This window comes from Monodelphis domestica, chromosome 3 (genome assembly GCF_027887165.1).
Source record: "Monodelphis domestica isolate mMonDom1 chromosome 3, mMonDom1.pri, whole genome shotgun sequence".
NCBI lineage: Eukaryota > Metazoa > Chordata > Mammalia > Didelphimorphia > Didelphidae > Monodelphis > Monodelphis domestica.
The window spans coordinates 195,696,490-195,711,340 of record NC_077229.1 but is presented as its reverse complement, the minus strand read 5'-3'; the positions used below and the strand labels follow the sequence as shown (position 1 = coordinate 195,711,340).

The 14,851-nt window shown below is 37.6% G+C and overlaps 1 protein-coding gene across 1 annotated transcript in view; it reads left to right on the top strand.

Moving 5' to 3' along the window:
* The window catches only part of RPP40 (ribonuclease P/MRP subunit p40), a 35,307-nt gene extending 30,971 nt beyond the window's left edge, over positions 1-4,336 (top strand). Inside the window, exon 8 of the mRNA XM_001368008.3 lies at positions 953-4,336. Within this exon, the coding sequence (XP_001368045.1) occupies positions 953-1,151 (199 nt within the window). The 3' untranslated portion in view covers positions 1,152-4,336. The remainder of the gene's footprint in view (positions 1-952) is intronic.
* Positions 4,337-14,851: the final 10,515 nt, after the last annotated feature.

Below are 14,851 nucleotides of genomic sequence, written 5' to 3'. Positions count from 1 at the left end.
TTTTTAAGTAAATTTATTTTCATGACTCACTTATTTGCTGCTGGCTGCTTACCTAAATTGGTAAACTCTACCTTTTAATATATTTTACTCTGCCACAGTATGGGGTTCATTGTTAAAATAATTGTATATTTAATGTTAATAGGAACAAAAACTCATTACATATCTGAAATGTTAGGTACCATATGAAATACATTCATTATTTCCAATAATAGTAGCCTCAAGTCACTTGTTATTAGTATGATCCATTCAGAAAGCGTTTATCGAAGACCTTTTACTATATGCTATATGTTGCATTAGCAAATGGGGATATAAGGCTAAATAAAGCACAGTCTCTGCCATCTGGAGTTGGCAACATAGAAGAGATGAGTTAACTAGCATACCAGTTCAATCTAGCCAGCCTAGTTCAATTTAGCTTTTATTTTATCAAGACAGATTACCGTAATCTTTTTTTTTAACTTTAAGCATTTATAGAATTTGTCTTTTTCTTTTTTCACTACAATATAATTTCTATTTTGTCACTCATCTTAGCATAGTACTTTGATTTCCCATAATAGACTGTGGTGGCACTTAAAGGAGGAGCAATGACTTCTCATTGTTCCAATTAAAGAAGACTGTGTAAACATAGCAACATTGAAGTCTAAATGCCCAGGGAGGGAAACTATTACTGTGCACTTTACAGATGGCTTGTTGTTAAATGAATTTCTGGCTGAGTAGGGTAACAATTGGAGTATATTTCATGTATATTATCTGCATTTACATTTGTTATATTTACAGAAGGCAGCAGGAGTTTAATGAGCATTTTCATAGGGCTGAAATCTAAGTTAACATTTTGATTTCTTTGATTAGAATGTCACCAACCTCATTGGTTATTCTAGGTGGGCAAACAGGATTTTTCAAATGTATTTGGTTTTTCTTTTTCTTTATTTACTAAAGCTTTTTTTTTCTCTTTTAGCCACTACTTTGATGACCCAAAGTTAACTCCTTGGGTTACTTTGTCTGTCCAGGGCTTTGCAGATAGCCCTGTGTCTTGGAGAGAAAATGAACATGGATTTCGAAAAGGAGGAGAACACTTGTACAACTTTGTTGTTTTCAGCAATCAGGACTACTGGCTTCAGATGGCTGTGGGGGCCAATGATGACTGTCCACCATGAGAATAAACAAAACTGCCTGTGACTTTTTTTATGGTAGACTTTGGAGACCTTCATTACAAAGAAATCGCATACTTAGGATGTTTGTTTGATATGGTAGCTTCTTATCCAAAGACTGATATTCTTTGGGGGGGTTTTGCTCTGGTGACCAGGATATTTTTTCTTAAAACCTTTTTTATTTCATTTCAGAGAATTTTGGAATAACCAACAGAGTGATTGCCACTCAATTTGCATCTTTATAAAAACTAGTCCAGTGTTGCTTATCTGCAGCTGCAAGGCAAGGCAAGCCAAGACTGGGAACTGGTAGGCTGAGGGCTGCATAGGACAATGAGGTGTTGAACCAGCAAAGCCGTGCAGCTTGGAGAGGGGCTGCTCTGTGGTTTGTTTATGGGAACTGAGAAACTGAAAGGATTTACTAAATACTGAGCCCTCATGTCTCAGGCATTCAAGAGGAATCAGGAACACAGTAGATTCTGAGGGAGTGGGCCAGGGTCAGCATCCAAGATTTTGTCTTTAATTGGAGGGAGAGCAGGCAAGAAGCACCAGTGAGAAGATACGCTTTAGATGCACTGTGTGGTTATGATTGATGACCCACGAATCAAGGTAAACTCCCTTTGGATTCATTCCAGTATATCCTATTGGGTAGGAGTTGGCAGATGTTCACTAAAACCAATGAGATTTTTCCTGCTGCTTCCAAGGTAGGCAATACTGATTACAGCAGAGAGATTGTATTCATCTGACAGAGTAGTTCTTAACCTGAGGTACATGAATTTTGTTTATTAAACCCTTACCTTCCATTTTAGAATCAATACTGTGTGTTGGTTCTAAGGCAGAAGAGTGGTAAGGGCTAGGCAATGGGGGTCAAGTGATTTGCCTAGGGTCCAAACATCTAGGAAGGGCCAGATTTGAACCCAGGGCCTCCATCTCTAGGCCTGGCTCTTGAGCCACCTAGCTCCTCCTGAATGTTTTTTAAAAGAATTTTGAGAACAGTATTTTAATATAATTAGTTTTCTTTGTAAATTTATACATTTTATGCATCTAAAAACATTATTTTAAGAAAGATCCATAGACTTCATTAAAGTGCCAAAGGGGTCCATGACACAAAGATTACAATCCTCTGATCCAACATTGAAAAAGCATCCTTCCAGTTTCTAACAAAGCAAGTACGCCTGCCATCCAAATGGACTCTAATTTAAAGAAGTTGGGACCATAGTGCAGTGGGTGTCCCAGGGCCACAATCTTGGGGCTGGACGTCTCTGGAGAAGTCATCTTGATCGTCCTCTGGTGTGAAAGCAAAGGAGGGTGAGGGTCAGAAAGAGTAAAGTACTTCCTCCAAGTTACTCAGCTAGTGAGTGTCAGAGCTGAGACGGCAGGCCAGGTGCCGCTTCCCCATCCAGACCTCTGCATAGATGTGCAGTCTATGAGGCTAACTGGGTTCAAAGCAGTAGATTTATCAGGGCTCCTGGGAATCCCACGGCAGGAGTACCTTGTCTTTTGTAATAGGTGTGCACTTAGAACACACCTGTGTAAATTAAGTGATTTTAAATCCAGTTGTTTTCTTATTGTACCATGTTGATAACTTCCCAAATGCTGGCCTCCATTCCTTTACAGTACATCCTCTTAAAATGATGAAAACCCACCTAATAGAATGATGGACCAATCGTATATATGCCTTCCCACTTTTATTATTTGGTGATTTTTTAATAGAAAAGAGAGGCATGAAATTTAAATAATTCCATATACATTTTGTCCATTTCATCTGCGTTTTGTTGACTTAATGTCTTTATTCAGTTTCTTGTAGTCTTTTTGTATATTTTTCTTGGGGCTCTGCTTTTTTCAGTCTATATTTACTATTGAGTGCATTTCTTGTGTTGTTAGTTTTATATAACTTTTCCAGGAAGGATTCTGTGGATCAGGAAATGTCATTTAAGTTGTGTTCAACTCTTCATTGCCTCATTTGGGGTTTTCTAGGCAAAGATACTGGAGTGGTTTCCATTTCTTTCTCCAGATCATTTTACAGATGAGGAATGAGATGAATAGTTAAGTGACTTGCCCAGGGACACAAAGTTATTAAATGTATGAAACTAGATTAGAACTCAGGTCTTCCTGACTCTAGGACTGGCTCTCTATCCACTGAGCCACCTACTTGCCTCAATATCAGGAAATGGCCACATTATAAATTGAAAAGATATCATTAAGCTTTTTAAAAAGATAGCATTTACTCCAAATGTATGTGCCCATTAATTGGGGAATGGCTAAGATTATGGCATATGGATCTAATAGAGAATTGCTCCATAAAGAATGAAGAATATAAGGAAATCAGGAACATGGGAAGACTTGGATGAACAAAGACAATGAAGAAAGAAGATCTAGGGGAAGAAAACAAACAATAAAATAATGAAAACATATTTTTGCACACATTCATCATCCTATATTGGTTCCAGATGATTGATGTGAGAATTGGAAAACTGCAGATAGAACATTACTTGTTCTGTCAGTTGAATGTGTACTTTGCTTATGAGATGATGTCGTTTGGGATAAGACTTATCAAAACAAATTATTGATAAAAAATATTAATGTATACATAGAAGTATATTTTGTATCCTCCACAAGTCCTCCTCTAATGGCTAATCATTATAGAGAAGTATGACCTGCATTCTCAAGGGTTATGTGAGCAGAGGGTAAATTGCTGCTGCTAGGAGATGAAAAGGCTTCTGGGCTTAGACCCCACTTAGGCTGGTACTTGAACATAATTCACCAGAAGTTAACCAACAGAGAGGGAGGGTGGGCGGAACACAACCACCCATGAATTGAGGAAGAAGGACAGGAAAGTGAAGAAGTGTAGAAATGGATATGAGCAACAGAAAAGAGTGGTGGATGCCTAGAGACATTCAGGTTAGTGGGAAATATTAGATTTAAATTAGATATTAAGTTTATTTTTTTATTATAAAGATATTTCACTTTACCAATGAATATGTAATAAGTTTCAATATAAGTTTTCTAAAGTTACATGATTAAAAGTGTTTCCCTCCCCTTCCCCATCCTGGGGCTGGCAAGCAATCTAATCTGGGTTATACATGTATTACCATATAAAACATTTCTATTTTGTTCATTTTTGTAAGAGAATGATCACATAAAACCAGAACCCCAAAATAAAAACTTTAAAAAAAATTTTTTAATTAAATAAATTAAAGTGAAAAATTGTATTCTTTGATCTACATTCTGACGCCAATTGTTCTTTCTCTGGAGGTATAGCATTCTTTTCCATAATTCCCTCAGACTTGTCCAGGATCGTTCATTGTATTGTTGAGAGTAACTAAGTCTATCACAATTGATCATTCCAACAGATTGTTGTTACTGTGCGTAATGTTCTCCTGGTTCTGCTTATTTCACTCTGTACCAGTTCATGTAGGTCTTTCCAGCTCTTTCTGAAATCATCCTGTTTATCAGTTTGTATAGCACAATAATGTTCCATCACCATCATGTACCATAATTTGGTCAGCCATTCCCTGATTGGTTGACATCCCTTCAATTTACAATTCTTTGCCACCAAAAAAGATCACTTATGAATATATTTGTACAAGTAGGCGCTTTCCCTCTTTTTTTAATATCTTTGAGATACAGACCTACTAGTGGTATTACTGAATCAAAGGATATAGTTCTTATAGCCCTTTAAGCATAATTCTAAATTTCATTCCAGAATGGTTGGATCAGTTCACAGCTCCACCAGCAATGCATTAGTGTCCCAATTTTGCCACAATCCCTCCAACATTAGATATTAGATTTAGATTAGAAATATTAGATCATTGGACCTGGGTTAGAATTCCATCTGTGCTGTTTCCTAATCTGTATGGTGTTGGAAAGTCCCAGAGTCTTAAACTGTAAAAATCATAGGGTTGAACTTTAGGTGACCTCTTCCACTTTAAAATTGAAGTTCCTATGAATTGCATTATTTGGGGAGGACAAATGATCAAATTGCTGACAATTTAAGTCTGTCCAATGACCAACAGGGACAGTAACTGGAGAAACTGAAGCTCCTTTGTAATGACAGTAGATGATTTTTAAAAGTTGGTTTGACTGAATTTGTTGAGTTCATAAGCAACATAGACAAAAAGGAGCTAAATAGAAGGGAATTAGAGTTTTGGCTTTTTTCAACAACAAATAGCACCTTTTAATTGTTTATCTCACCTTAGAGTATTTAAGATCAACATGAACAAACAGTCCACCATGAAGACAATTGTAGTTTATGTGCCCTCATTAGTTGCAGGTGATAAAGTCAAGTATCAAGGTTTAGACTTTTTTTATTATATGTGACAATCCTTCATAAAATTTCTCTAACTCCAGAGTTTACTCTTGTATGCAGACTATTTTCTGAAAGATACTGTTGAAGAATGATGAATTAGGTTTGAACCTATATCTTCCTTTCTCCAAATCCAGAAATCTAAGAAAAACCAAGCCATGATACCTATTGTTTCTCCATTTTTCCCACCTATTTTTTTTCAAGTTCTGTTACAAATATTCTTTTCCATTTGTGGTGCTATATAGTTAGAAATCATGAAACTGTCCCTTAGAACTTAATTTCAAGTGACCCAAGTGGCAAAGGAATGATTGGTGTAAGAAGGCTCTCTTGTCTCAAAGATGTATTGCAAAGGATAGATACAGTTTGAATGGTAAGGGAGCAAGAATGAGACAATTAATAGATGGATAACCAGAGTTCTATTGTACTCTTCATTGTAAAAAAAAAAAGAGGGAAGCCCTCCCAGTATATGTGGTGCATAATTTAAGAATTAATTTAGGGGACAGTGAAGTGGCTCAGTGGATTGAGAGCCAGGCCCAGAGATGTAGAAGTCTTGGGTTCAAATGTGACCTCAGACACTTCTAGCTCTACAATTTTGGGCAAGTCACAACTACCATTGCCTAGCTCTTATTGCTCTTCTGCCCTGGAATCAATATACAGTATTGATTCTAAGGTGGAAAGTAAGGGTTTTGTTTTTTTTAAAGAATGACTTGCAGAAAAACAAGAATCATAGACTGGAAAGGGAATGGCTGGATCAAGGGAAAGAGAATGGAAAACATGGGCATGTTTGTAGGCAGTAGGGAAGTAGTAGACTGGGAAAGACTGAAGATAAATGAGGGCATAATAGTGGATAATTTGCTGGAGAAGGTGAGATGAATAGGATAACTTGTGCATATTAATTCACATTAAACATGTGACAAACTTCTTCCCATTCCAATTCATCTTCCACTCTGTTACTGAAGCAATTTTCCTAAAGCATTGGTCTGATCGTGTCTCTCCCACACACACACTCAATGAACTCCAAGGGCTCCCTATTGCCTTCAGAATCGAGGATAAGATGTTTCATTTGGCACTCAAAGCCTGTCTTCCCCCCACCTTTCCAGCCTTCTTACACCCTACACCCGGCTGCCATATAACACGCAATGCAGTGGCCCTGGCCTCCTTGCTGTCCTTAGCACAATGTACTCCATCTCCCACTCTGGATATTTTCATCTTCTTTTCCACATGCCAGAAGGTTCTCCCTCCTCATTTCCAACTATCGTCAACCATGGCTTCCTTTAAGTCAACTACAATCAAAGCATCTCAGAAAGTCTTTTCTGTTTCCTTCTTGATTATTTCTATTTATTCTGTATGCAGCTTGTTTGTACAAAGTTGTATGTATGTGGTCTCCATTAGACTGAACTCCTTGAGAGAACAAGAACTAGTTTGTTTTTTTTTAAACCTTTCTTGGTATCACCAGTAGTTTGCACAGTGCCTAGCACTTAATAGATCCCTAATTCATGTTTGACTACAATGCTCTATCCTAAATAGGCACATATTTTGGGCCAAGAGAGGTAATTTTAGAGATTTAGTCCTTATGTTCATCTCAAAGTGCAGCTCTAATACTTCTTTGTGGATGTAGATGACTGAATCCTGTGAACTTGGAAATTACTCCACCCTACTTAGATATACTTTAGGGGAAGATAAAGTTGTAAGCTCCTGATTGAACAATCAGGGCTTGTTCAATCAGGAGCTTACAACTTTATCTTCTTCATTGTTCAATCATGATGAGAAGAAAAATTTCTGGAGGAACTGAATTACACCAATATCAGTGTTTCCCCATAAATGGAATTAAGAAACAAAAGGAAGTTTTGGCTACTTGAATGGAGGGTTCAGAGAGGCAGAGAAATGAACTTGAAAAATTGGTTTTGCTGCTTGTCCAAAGGTAACAAGTAGCAGCATTTCATGGGACACTCGTTCTTTTTTATTGAAGTATTCATGATAAGCATTTGTAAAAAAGACCAACTCAAAGATTATTACTGTTAAATGCTAACACCTATTTCATAGGAGGAAGAATTAATGTGGTACTGTAGAAAGAGCACTGACTTTAAAATGAGATTTCAGTTCAAATCCCATCTCTGATAATGACTACCTGTGTGACCTTGCCAAGCCATTCTCCCTCAGTTTTCCTATCCCTAAAATTAGATGGCTTCTGGGATCTCTTACCTCTGAGCTAAGTGGTACAGTGAAGAGAACACTGGGCATGGAATTAGGATTCATTTTAATGAGTTCAAATCCTGCCTTAAAAGTTAGCTTTGGGACCCTGGGCAAGACACTTAACCCTGTTTGCCTCAATTGCTCATCTGTAAAATGAGCTGGAGAAGGAAATGGCAAACCACTCCATTATCTTTCCCAAGAGACCCCCCAAATGGGGTCTTGAGGAGTCAGATACAACTGAAACATCTGAACATCAAAATGAAAGTGTTGTATTAGATGGCCTTTGATATCTTTTTTTCCATTTCTAGATTTATTATTCAATAATGTAAAGAAATTCTATTAAGAAGTCCATAAAGGGGTATCTAGGTGACTAGATAGAGAGGAGGACCTAGATCCAAATTTGATCTCAGATACTTCCTAACTGTGTGACCCTGGGCAAGTCAAATAACCCCAATTGCCTAGCCTTTACTTCTGCCTTGTAACCAGTACCTATTATTGATAAGTCGGAAGGTAAGGATTTTTGAAGAAAAAAAGAAGTCCATAAAATAACAAATTAAATTAACATATACTTTAATATTCGGTAACTGAGTCAAATGTGCTAATAGGAGAATGCAAAAAAAAAATATGTTGGAAGATATTGCTTAAGAGTAAGAAACAGAAAAGACTAAAAACAGACAATGCAAAAGCCTCACACCTTATTTAATCAAGAATATTGTTTTTGAAACTAAACAAGGGGGCAGCTGGGTAGCTCAGTGGATTAAGAGCCAGTCCTAGAGACGGGAGGTCCTAGGTTCAAATCTGGCCTCAGCCACTTCCTAGCTGTGTGACCTTGGGCAAGTCACTGAACCCCCATTGCCTAGCCCTTACCACTCTTCTGCCTTGGAGCCAATACACAGTATTGACTCCAAGACGGAAGGTAAGGGTTTCAATAAAAAAAAAAATAAACTAAACATAGTGGCCCATGCCTTGATCAATGCTACCAAGGAGGTTAATGTTGGTCAACATGAACTTAGGAATCTTGAGCTGCATAGGGCTAAAAGTGATCGATCAAGTATCCACACTAAGTCTAGTACCAATATGATGAACTCCAAGGGATGGGGGCCATTGAGTTACCTAGAGAGGGGCAAACTTGCCTAGGTCAGAGATGGAGTAGGTAAGTTCCTATGTCTATCAGTAGTGAACTCAAGCCCATAAAAACCTATTGTATTACCATCCTCAGTGAAGTAGGGAAATCCACTCTCAAAAAAAAAGTGGGGAGAACATGGAACAAAGTTATCACCAAATAATGTCATATAAAGAAAAACCAGCTAAATCTTAACAGTTAAGTAACTTGTTAAAGATGTGGAAGACATACCAATCAGCTGTGTAATCAAGTTTTTTATTTAATAGAGCAGTGATAAAAGTCAATATCAAGTTGGAAGAATAAATAAGAATGAGAAAACATGGAATGCAATTAGAACAACTCAAATGTCTACTTAAATAAGTTGTTGATGCAGAAAATAAGTAGGAGGAATACATTAACAGAATCAACACAAATTATCACCATTTCCAGGGAAGTTTAACTGATGAAAGTCAACTGACACATCAAAGAAATCAAAAGAACTAAGAAAAAAATATTCTTGTAGCCCCATCGGTGTTGACCATACTGTTGGTCTCACCTTTATTCATAAGGGTTCAACTGCTATAATCAAGAATGTCCTTTTAGAAAACTATCACTGTCTTTCCCTATACCTTCTTCCTGATCTATTCTTCCATTATATGACCTCCACTTTTTCTAGCCCTCTGTATTCTTCCAGGTTTTTAACCCTTGTTCTAATTTCACTTTCTTCCTTTTATGATCATTTTCCTCTAGTTAGCCACCTGATTCTATACTACTGTTTACCCTTCAATCTTTTGCCTTCTTTATTTTCACCACTCACTTCTTAGTCCTAGGATGCTGAATAGTGCTTGGAGATATAAAAGTGTCCTGACTGGATCCATTATAAATTTATCTAATCTAATGGACCTTCAATGCAACAGGACAATTCTTTTCTTCTTTCTTTATTGATTCTCTCAACTCCCCACAGTACACTTCCCAAGCCTTATCTTATCTCCTCAAGCCTCTCACAACCCATTTGTTTATCATCTGGACAGGGGACCATGCCTCATGTTTTCCTGGGGGGGAAGAGATCATTTACTATGAGCTCCTTCCTCTTTCCTACTCTATATGTCAGAAATCCCTTGATATCATCACCCATTCTGTTCTCTTTTAATCTAGTCTTTGATGAAGAGGTGATACTTTTTTGCCCAAGCCAACCCCAATAAAAGAGCCAATGTCCCATCCTGCCTAAGCTCTTCCAGCAGATTATCCCTGCAGTCATCTCCCTGCCTCTAATTTGCAATCTCTCCTTGTCTACTTGCCACTTCTCCCCAAACATACCTGTGTGGGATGAAATTTGTGCATGATTCCCCAATAGACATTGATTAGTATTAGTAATTATAGATTGGCAACTTCCTATAGAAAAATAATGAAGTTAGGTGCCCTCGACTAGGAGATATCAACCTCTCCTTTTGAAGAGTAGAAGAAACCCCCTCCCCAAGTAGCTTGATATATATATATGTATATATATTTAATATAGGCCTTTAATATATTCTTTTTCAAATGTGGCTAAGAGACTGCCCCCCTTTCTTCTATTCCCATGGGAAGAAGTTTAGGGGTGACCTAATTCCTATGAGAGAAATCTCAAAAACTGACGAGTTATAATCTTGACTGTATGTCCCAAGAAATGTTTCCAAGAATATTCAGCCTTGGACAGGCTTAAAACCCTTACTCAACTAAAAAATGCAAACCTAAGGAATATTCCCATACATTTAGAAATGTCTGACGCATTGGGAAAGGATTGAGGAGGATAGAAGGAGGGCAGAATAAGATACAGATGATGGGAAAGTGGAGATAGCATTGTGTTGGATCCCTATAAGATCTTAGTAAACCCAGGTAATAATGCTCACTATTTCTGAGACCCCAGACTGTGGAGCCACTTTCTCTCTAACCCTTGCCCTACCCCCTTGTGAGCATATTACCTGAGTCCAAGTAGTATTACCTCACCCTGGCCCTTGCTGCCCCCCTTTGTGAGAATGCTGTCTAACCCAGAAAGTGTTCCTCACTCTGTGCCCTCCTCATGCCTCTTAATAAAGTCATGTGAACTGCCAGCATCAAGTCTCCTGTTTGCTCATTAGGGTGATCTGGGGGGTATGAGCTCCCCCCTCCCGAATTTCACTCCATACACACCCAATTCTTTCTCTTCAAAAATCAAAAACAAAATCACCTTCCCTTGACTCTGCCATCTCCTCAAGGTCTTGTCCTATTATCACCTCCCTTTCTCAGCCAAACTCAATAAATTGAAACTGCTCTCTTCAGAGTTACCAAGGATATTTTAATGGTTAAATCCAATATTTTTCCACCTCAGTTTCATCCTTCTTGATTTCTCTGGAGCACAGTACCTAGCACATAGTAGATACTGACTGATTAACTGGACAATATCTTAGCCAACAAACATTTGATCTCCTTGCCAAGTAGAGAGATTGCTTTAAATTATAAACTTGTTTACAAAATCTTGCATAGGAACATGGTAGGAAATCCTGAGGAACATCATCTCTAAAACAGTGAGTAGTATAGGGAAAAATAAGTGTACAAAGTTTGACAAGAAACTCAGATTATCAAAAGAGCATTTAAGAATCAAAATTAAGTTTTACTTATTTATTTAACTTAAGGAGTAAGATTACATTAAGCATTAAGGATTGTTGGGAAGACAACAAACTACTGAAAAATTGAAAAAATGTGCCATGACTAGCTCTTTTCTTCATCAATGGAATCACCATATTTGGACTCTAGTAGCACAGTACCCAGTTTTATACATGAGACAATAGAACTATACCAAGGAAAACAAAGATAGAAGGAAAAGCTGTATATGAGAAAAGACTTCTAAAACTGTTTTTGTTTTCAGCATATTGAAGTATTGATTTTCAAGATTTCTGAAAGATGGAAAGATATCAAGTACTTTTAAAAGGTCATGGACATTATTTCTATCTTCCCCAAGAAAAACAATTTTTAAAAAGTAACTAGTGAAACATTTAGGAACTTTCCTATACTTACAAAATCTTTTTTTCAGAAATATTGGGGAACTTCTTAATGAAATTATGTGACGAGAATGGACAGGCTTTCCCAAGTGATATTCTAAAGCAGCCCTGATCTTTATGGTTACACAAATGATGATGGAAAAACATAAAGAAAACAATATACCACTGTTCTTTGTTTATTATAAAAATACACTTGAGTCAGTAGAGCCAAATCCTCCCTGAAAGGCTCTCCTTCAAAAATGTGTCTTCCGTATACATGCTAAAGCCATAAAATTCCTTGTAAGATGCAACAACAGAGAACTCTGTTCAACCCTCTGATCATAAATGTCAAGGAAAAGTATAAATCACAGAAATATATGCTCACTAAAGGTATTTGCCACCATTATGGATGAGGTCCAGGACAGAGTCCAATTGGAAGAGGGATTCACTGTAAATGGTGACATTGAATACTGCAGAGCCCCGTAAATGAGATTCACAGTCACTTAAGAGAATCCAGCATAGGGGGGAAAAAGTGGATGAAGAATGTCTATTGTCCCAACTATGTCTTTCAGTTCGATGTATAATCCACAGAGCTAGCCTATTGGTACATATACGTCAGCCAAATGCAGCTAAAGAACAATGAACTGAGCCCAGCATTGAATGGGGAAAAGAGAGCAGGCAAGATTGCATTTGGGAAATTGTGTAGTGCTTTTAATGACTCCAAGTTTCTCCCTGAAACAAAACCCATCTTTTACAATGGCAATATCCTTCAAGGGATGCTGTATAGCTATGAGTCATGGAATACCAGAGTCTTTCAAGAATTATAGGTCACCCACAGGTCAATGGAGAATTGTATGGTAGGCTTCAATAGTCTATAGTAAATATACCACAAAGAACTGCACAGGAGAACCCCTGACAGCTGAACAACAAACTCTTCTCCCCATATCAGCTATATGATCCCTGCTAGCCATCTATCACAACTCTACCTCCTCCCACAACATTCCACTTTAGCCCTTTCACTGCGCTCTCTGATATTCTCACTCTTTAATTAATAAACCTCTTCATTTAAGACCTCCTCCTCCTTTTCTCCTTCTTTCTTCTGGCACTCACTGATACCTGATTGCTCCTGGATGGCATTTCATGTCTGGACACCCTTTCTGTCTATTCTCATGCCACCCCCTCCTCTCATCCCCAAACTCCTAGTTCCAACTAACCAGTCCTGATGGAGAAGCTGGAAATAAAGGTTCCTCATGGACTCTTCCAGATATCACTCAGCAACTTCTCTCCTTTAATGTTCACCATATGTAAATTTATTGACCAATTTGGACATTGGTGGCTATTATCCACAGCAACCCAAGACATTTTTCCTCTTTCCTTAATGAGTTTAATAAATAGCTTAATCTTTCCTCCCAATTCTTGCCTTTATAGGACTTTAATACATATTTATGCTTTCAGAATACCCAAATCTAGCTCTCCCAAGCCATCTAGGTTTATAAGTGTCATATAGAACTTTTTTTTTTTAACTTTCATCTTGCCAAATGGAAAAATTATTCTGCCATAAAATCAAGCTTAAATACACACACACACACATACACACACACACACACACACACACCCACACACACACACCAGCTTGTATCTGGGATAGATGCAAGCTGATTAATTTGCATTAAAAGGAAAATTAATTATGGATATGCATAGAGCAAAACTATCATAGGAGGGTTTAAAAAACCCATTAGTTACAAAAGTTGTTCCTTTATGTGTTAGGCACATGGAAATAGCATGAAGTCCCAGCCCTTTTACACAAGGTCAGAAATGATGAGGCTCAGCCAGAATCTAAAAAACCAGATGCTTTTGAATCTTTGTAGCATAACTTGAAGGCATTTTGGAGACCAGAGAAACAGCTACAAGTTTATTCTTTAGAATCTGGATGAGGGAAAACAGTGTCTCCTTTGTAATGAATAGATAAATCCAACTTATTAAGATGGAAGCCAAATGCTGTACATCATTAATGAAGAAGTGGCCAGAAGGCAAAGGAATGGGGCAATAATGACCTGTTTTCCTTTGGCCAAAGGCTAGTGTTCCCTTCTGATTTCTAGGGACTTAGAAAGCATTGTCCAATAGCTATGTCCACTCGTTAAAGGCAAGATTCAGCAATGTATTCTTGTTTCATTCTTTCAGGTCACCTGGTATTTATTTAGCATCTGTTGAGTTTCTGATCTAGCCTTGGAGCCCCTCTCCCATACTGCTTTCCATTCTATATCATAGTGATTCATGTGCTTATCTAATTTTCTTTCCCAGAATGTAAGTATAATATTGAAAAATTAATATTATACCAAATGTAATATTTAGAAATTGATTTGGAAATATAATATTAGTAAAGAATTGGTGTGGTCACCATTTATAAAAAACAATTAACCCTTAAGTCACAAGGATGATAGTAGCTTTTAACAATTTAATTTTAATATAAAAGAAATAAGGAGGGAAGGTAATAGAAAAAAATATTTACTAGTCTACCACCCTAATCTTACCTGCTCTGAGAGTGTCTTTCGCTCAAACCACCAATGCTGGATCTCAGACAAGCTCCCAGACAAAAATCTCCAGAGAAAAGATGCCCAGACTCCTCTACAGTCTCATTTTTATAGTCTTCCTTCTTCATGTCACATCTTTTCCCTCTGTGAAGGTCTAACACATCTCAGGAACCAATCAAAGTCACTCTGATCCCATCCCATAACTCCTAGTTCCAGGTCACTAATGGACTGGCTCAGACAAGCAGAAAGTTCATGACCCTGGGAGGAAGGAATTTCCTTTACACAGTTCCCCCCTGTGATTCTTTGGGAGATGATCATGTTGAAATCTCCCAGAATTACATGCCTAGTCTCCCCAATGAATCATTTCATATAACTAGCTTATATCTCTAATTGTCTTTTACTAGAGGTGTATACAATATTGCACTTTCTAAGAAGAAATTACAATAATTTGGGGGTAAGAGGGAAATAAAAGAGAAAGAGAGCAAAACCAATGATTGGTAGGCACATTGAAAAAAAAGTCAATTGGGGGCAATCCCCTTTTGGCATATGAGTTTACATTCAGACTAAATGTGCTCGACCCTCTT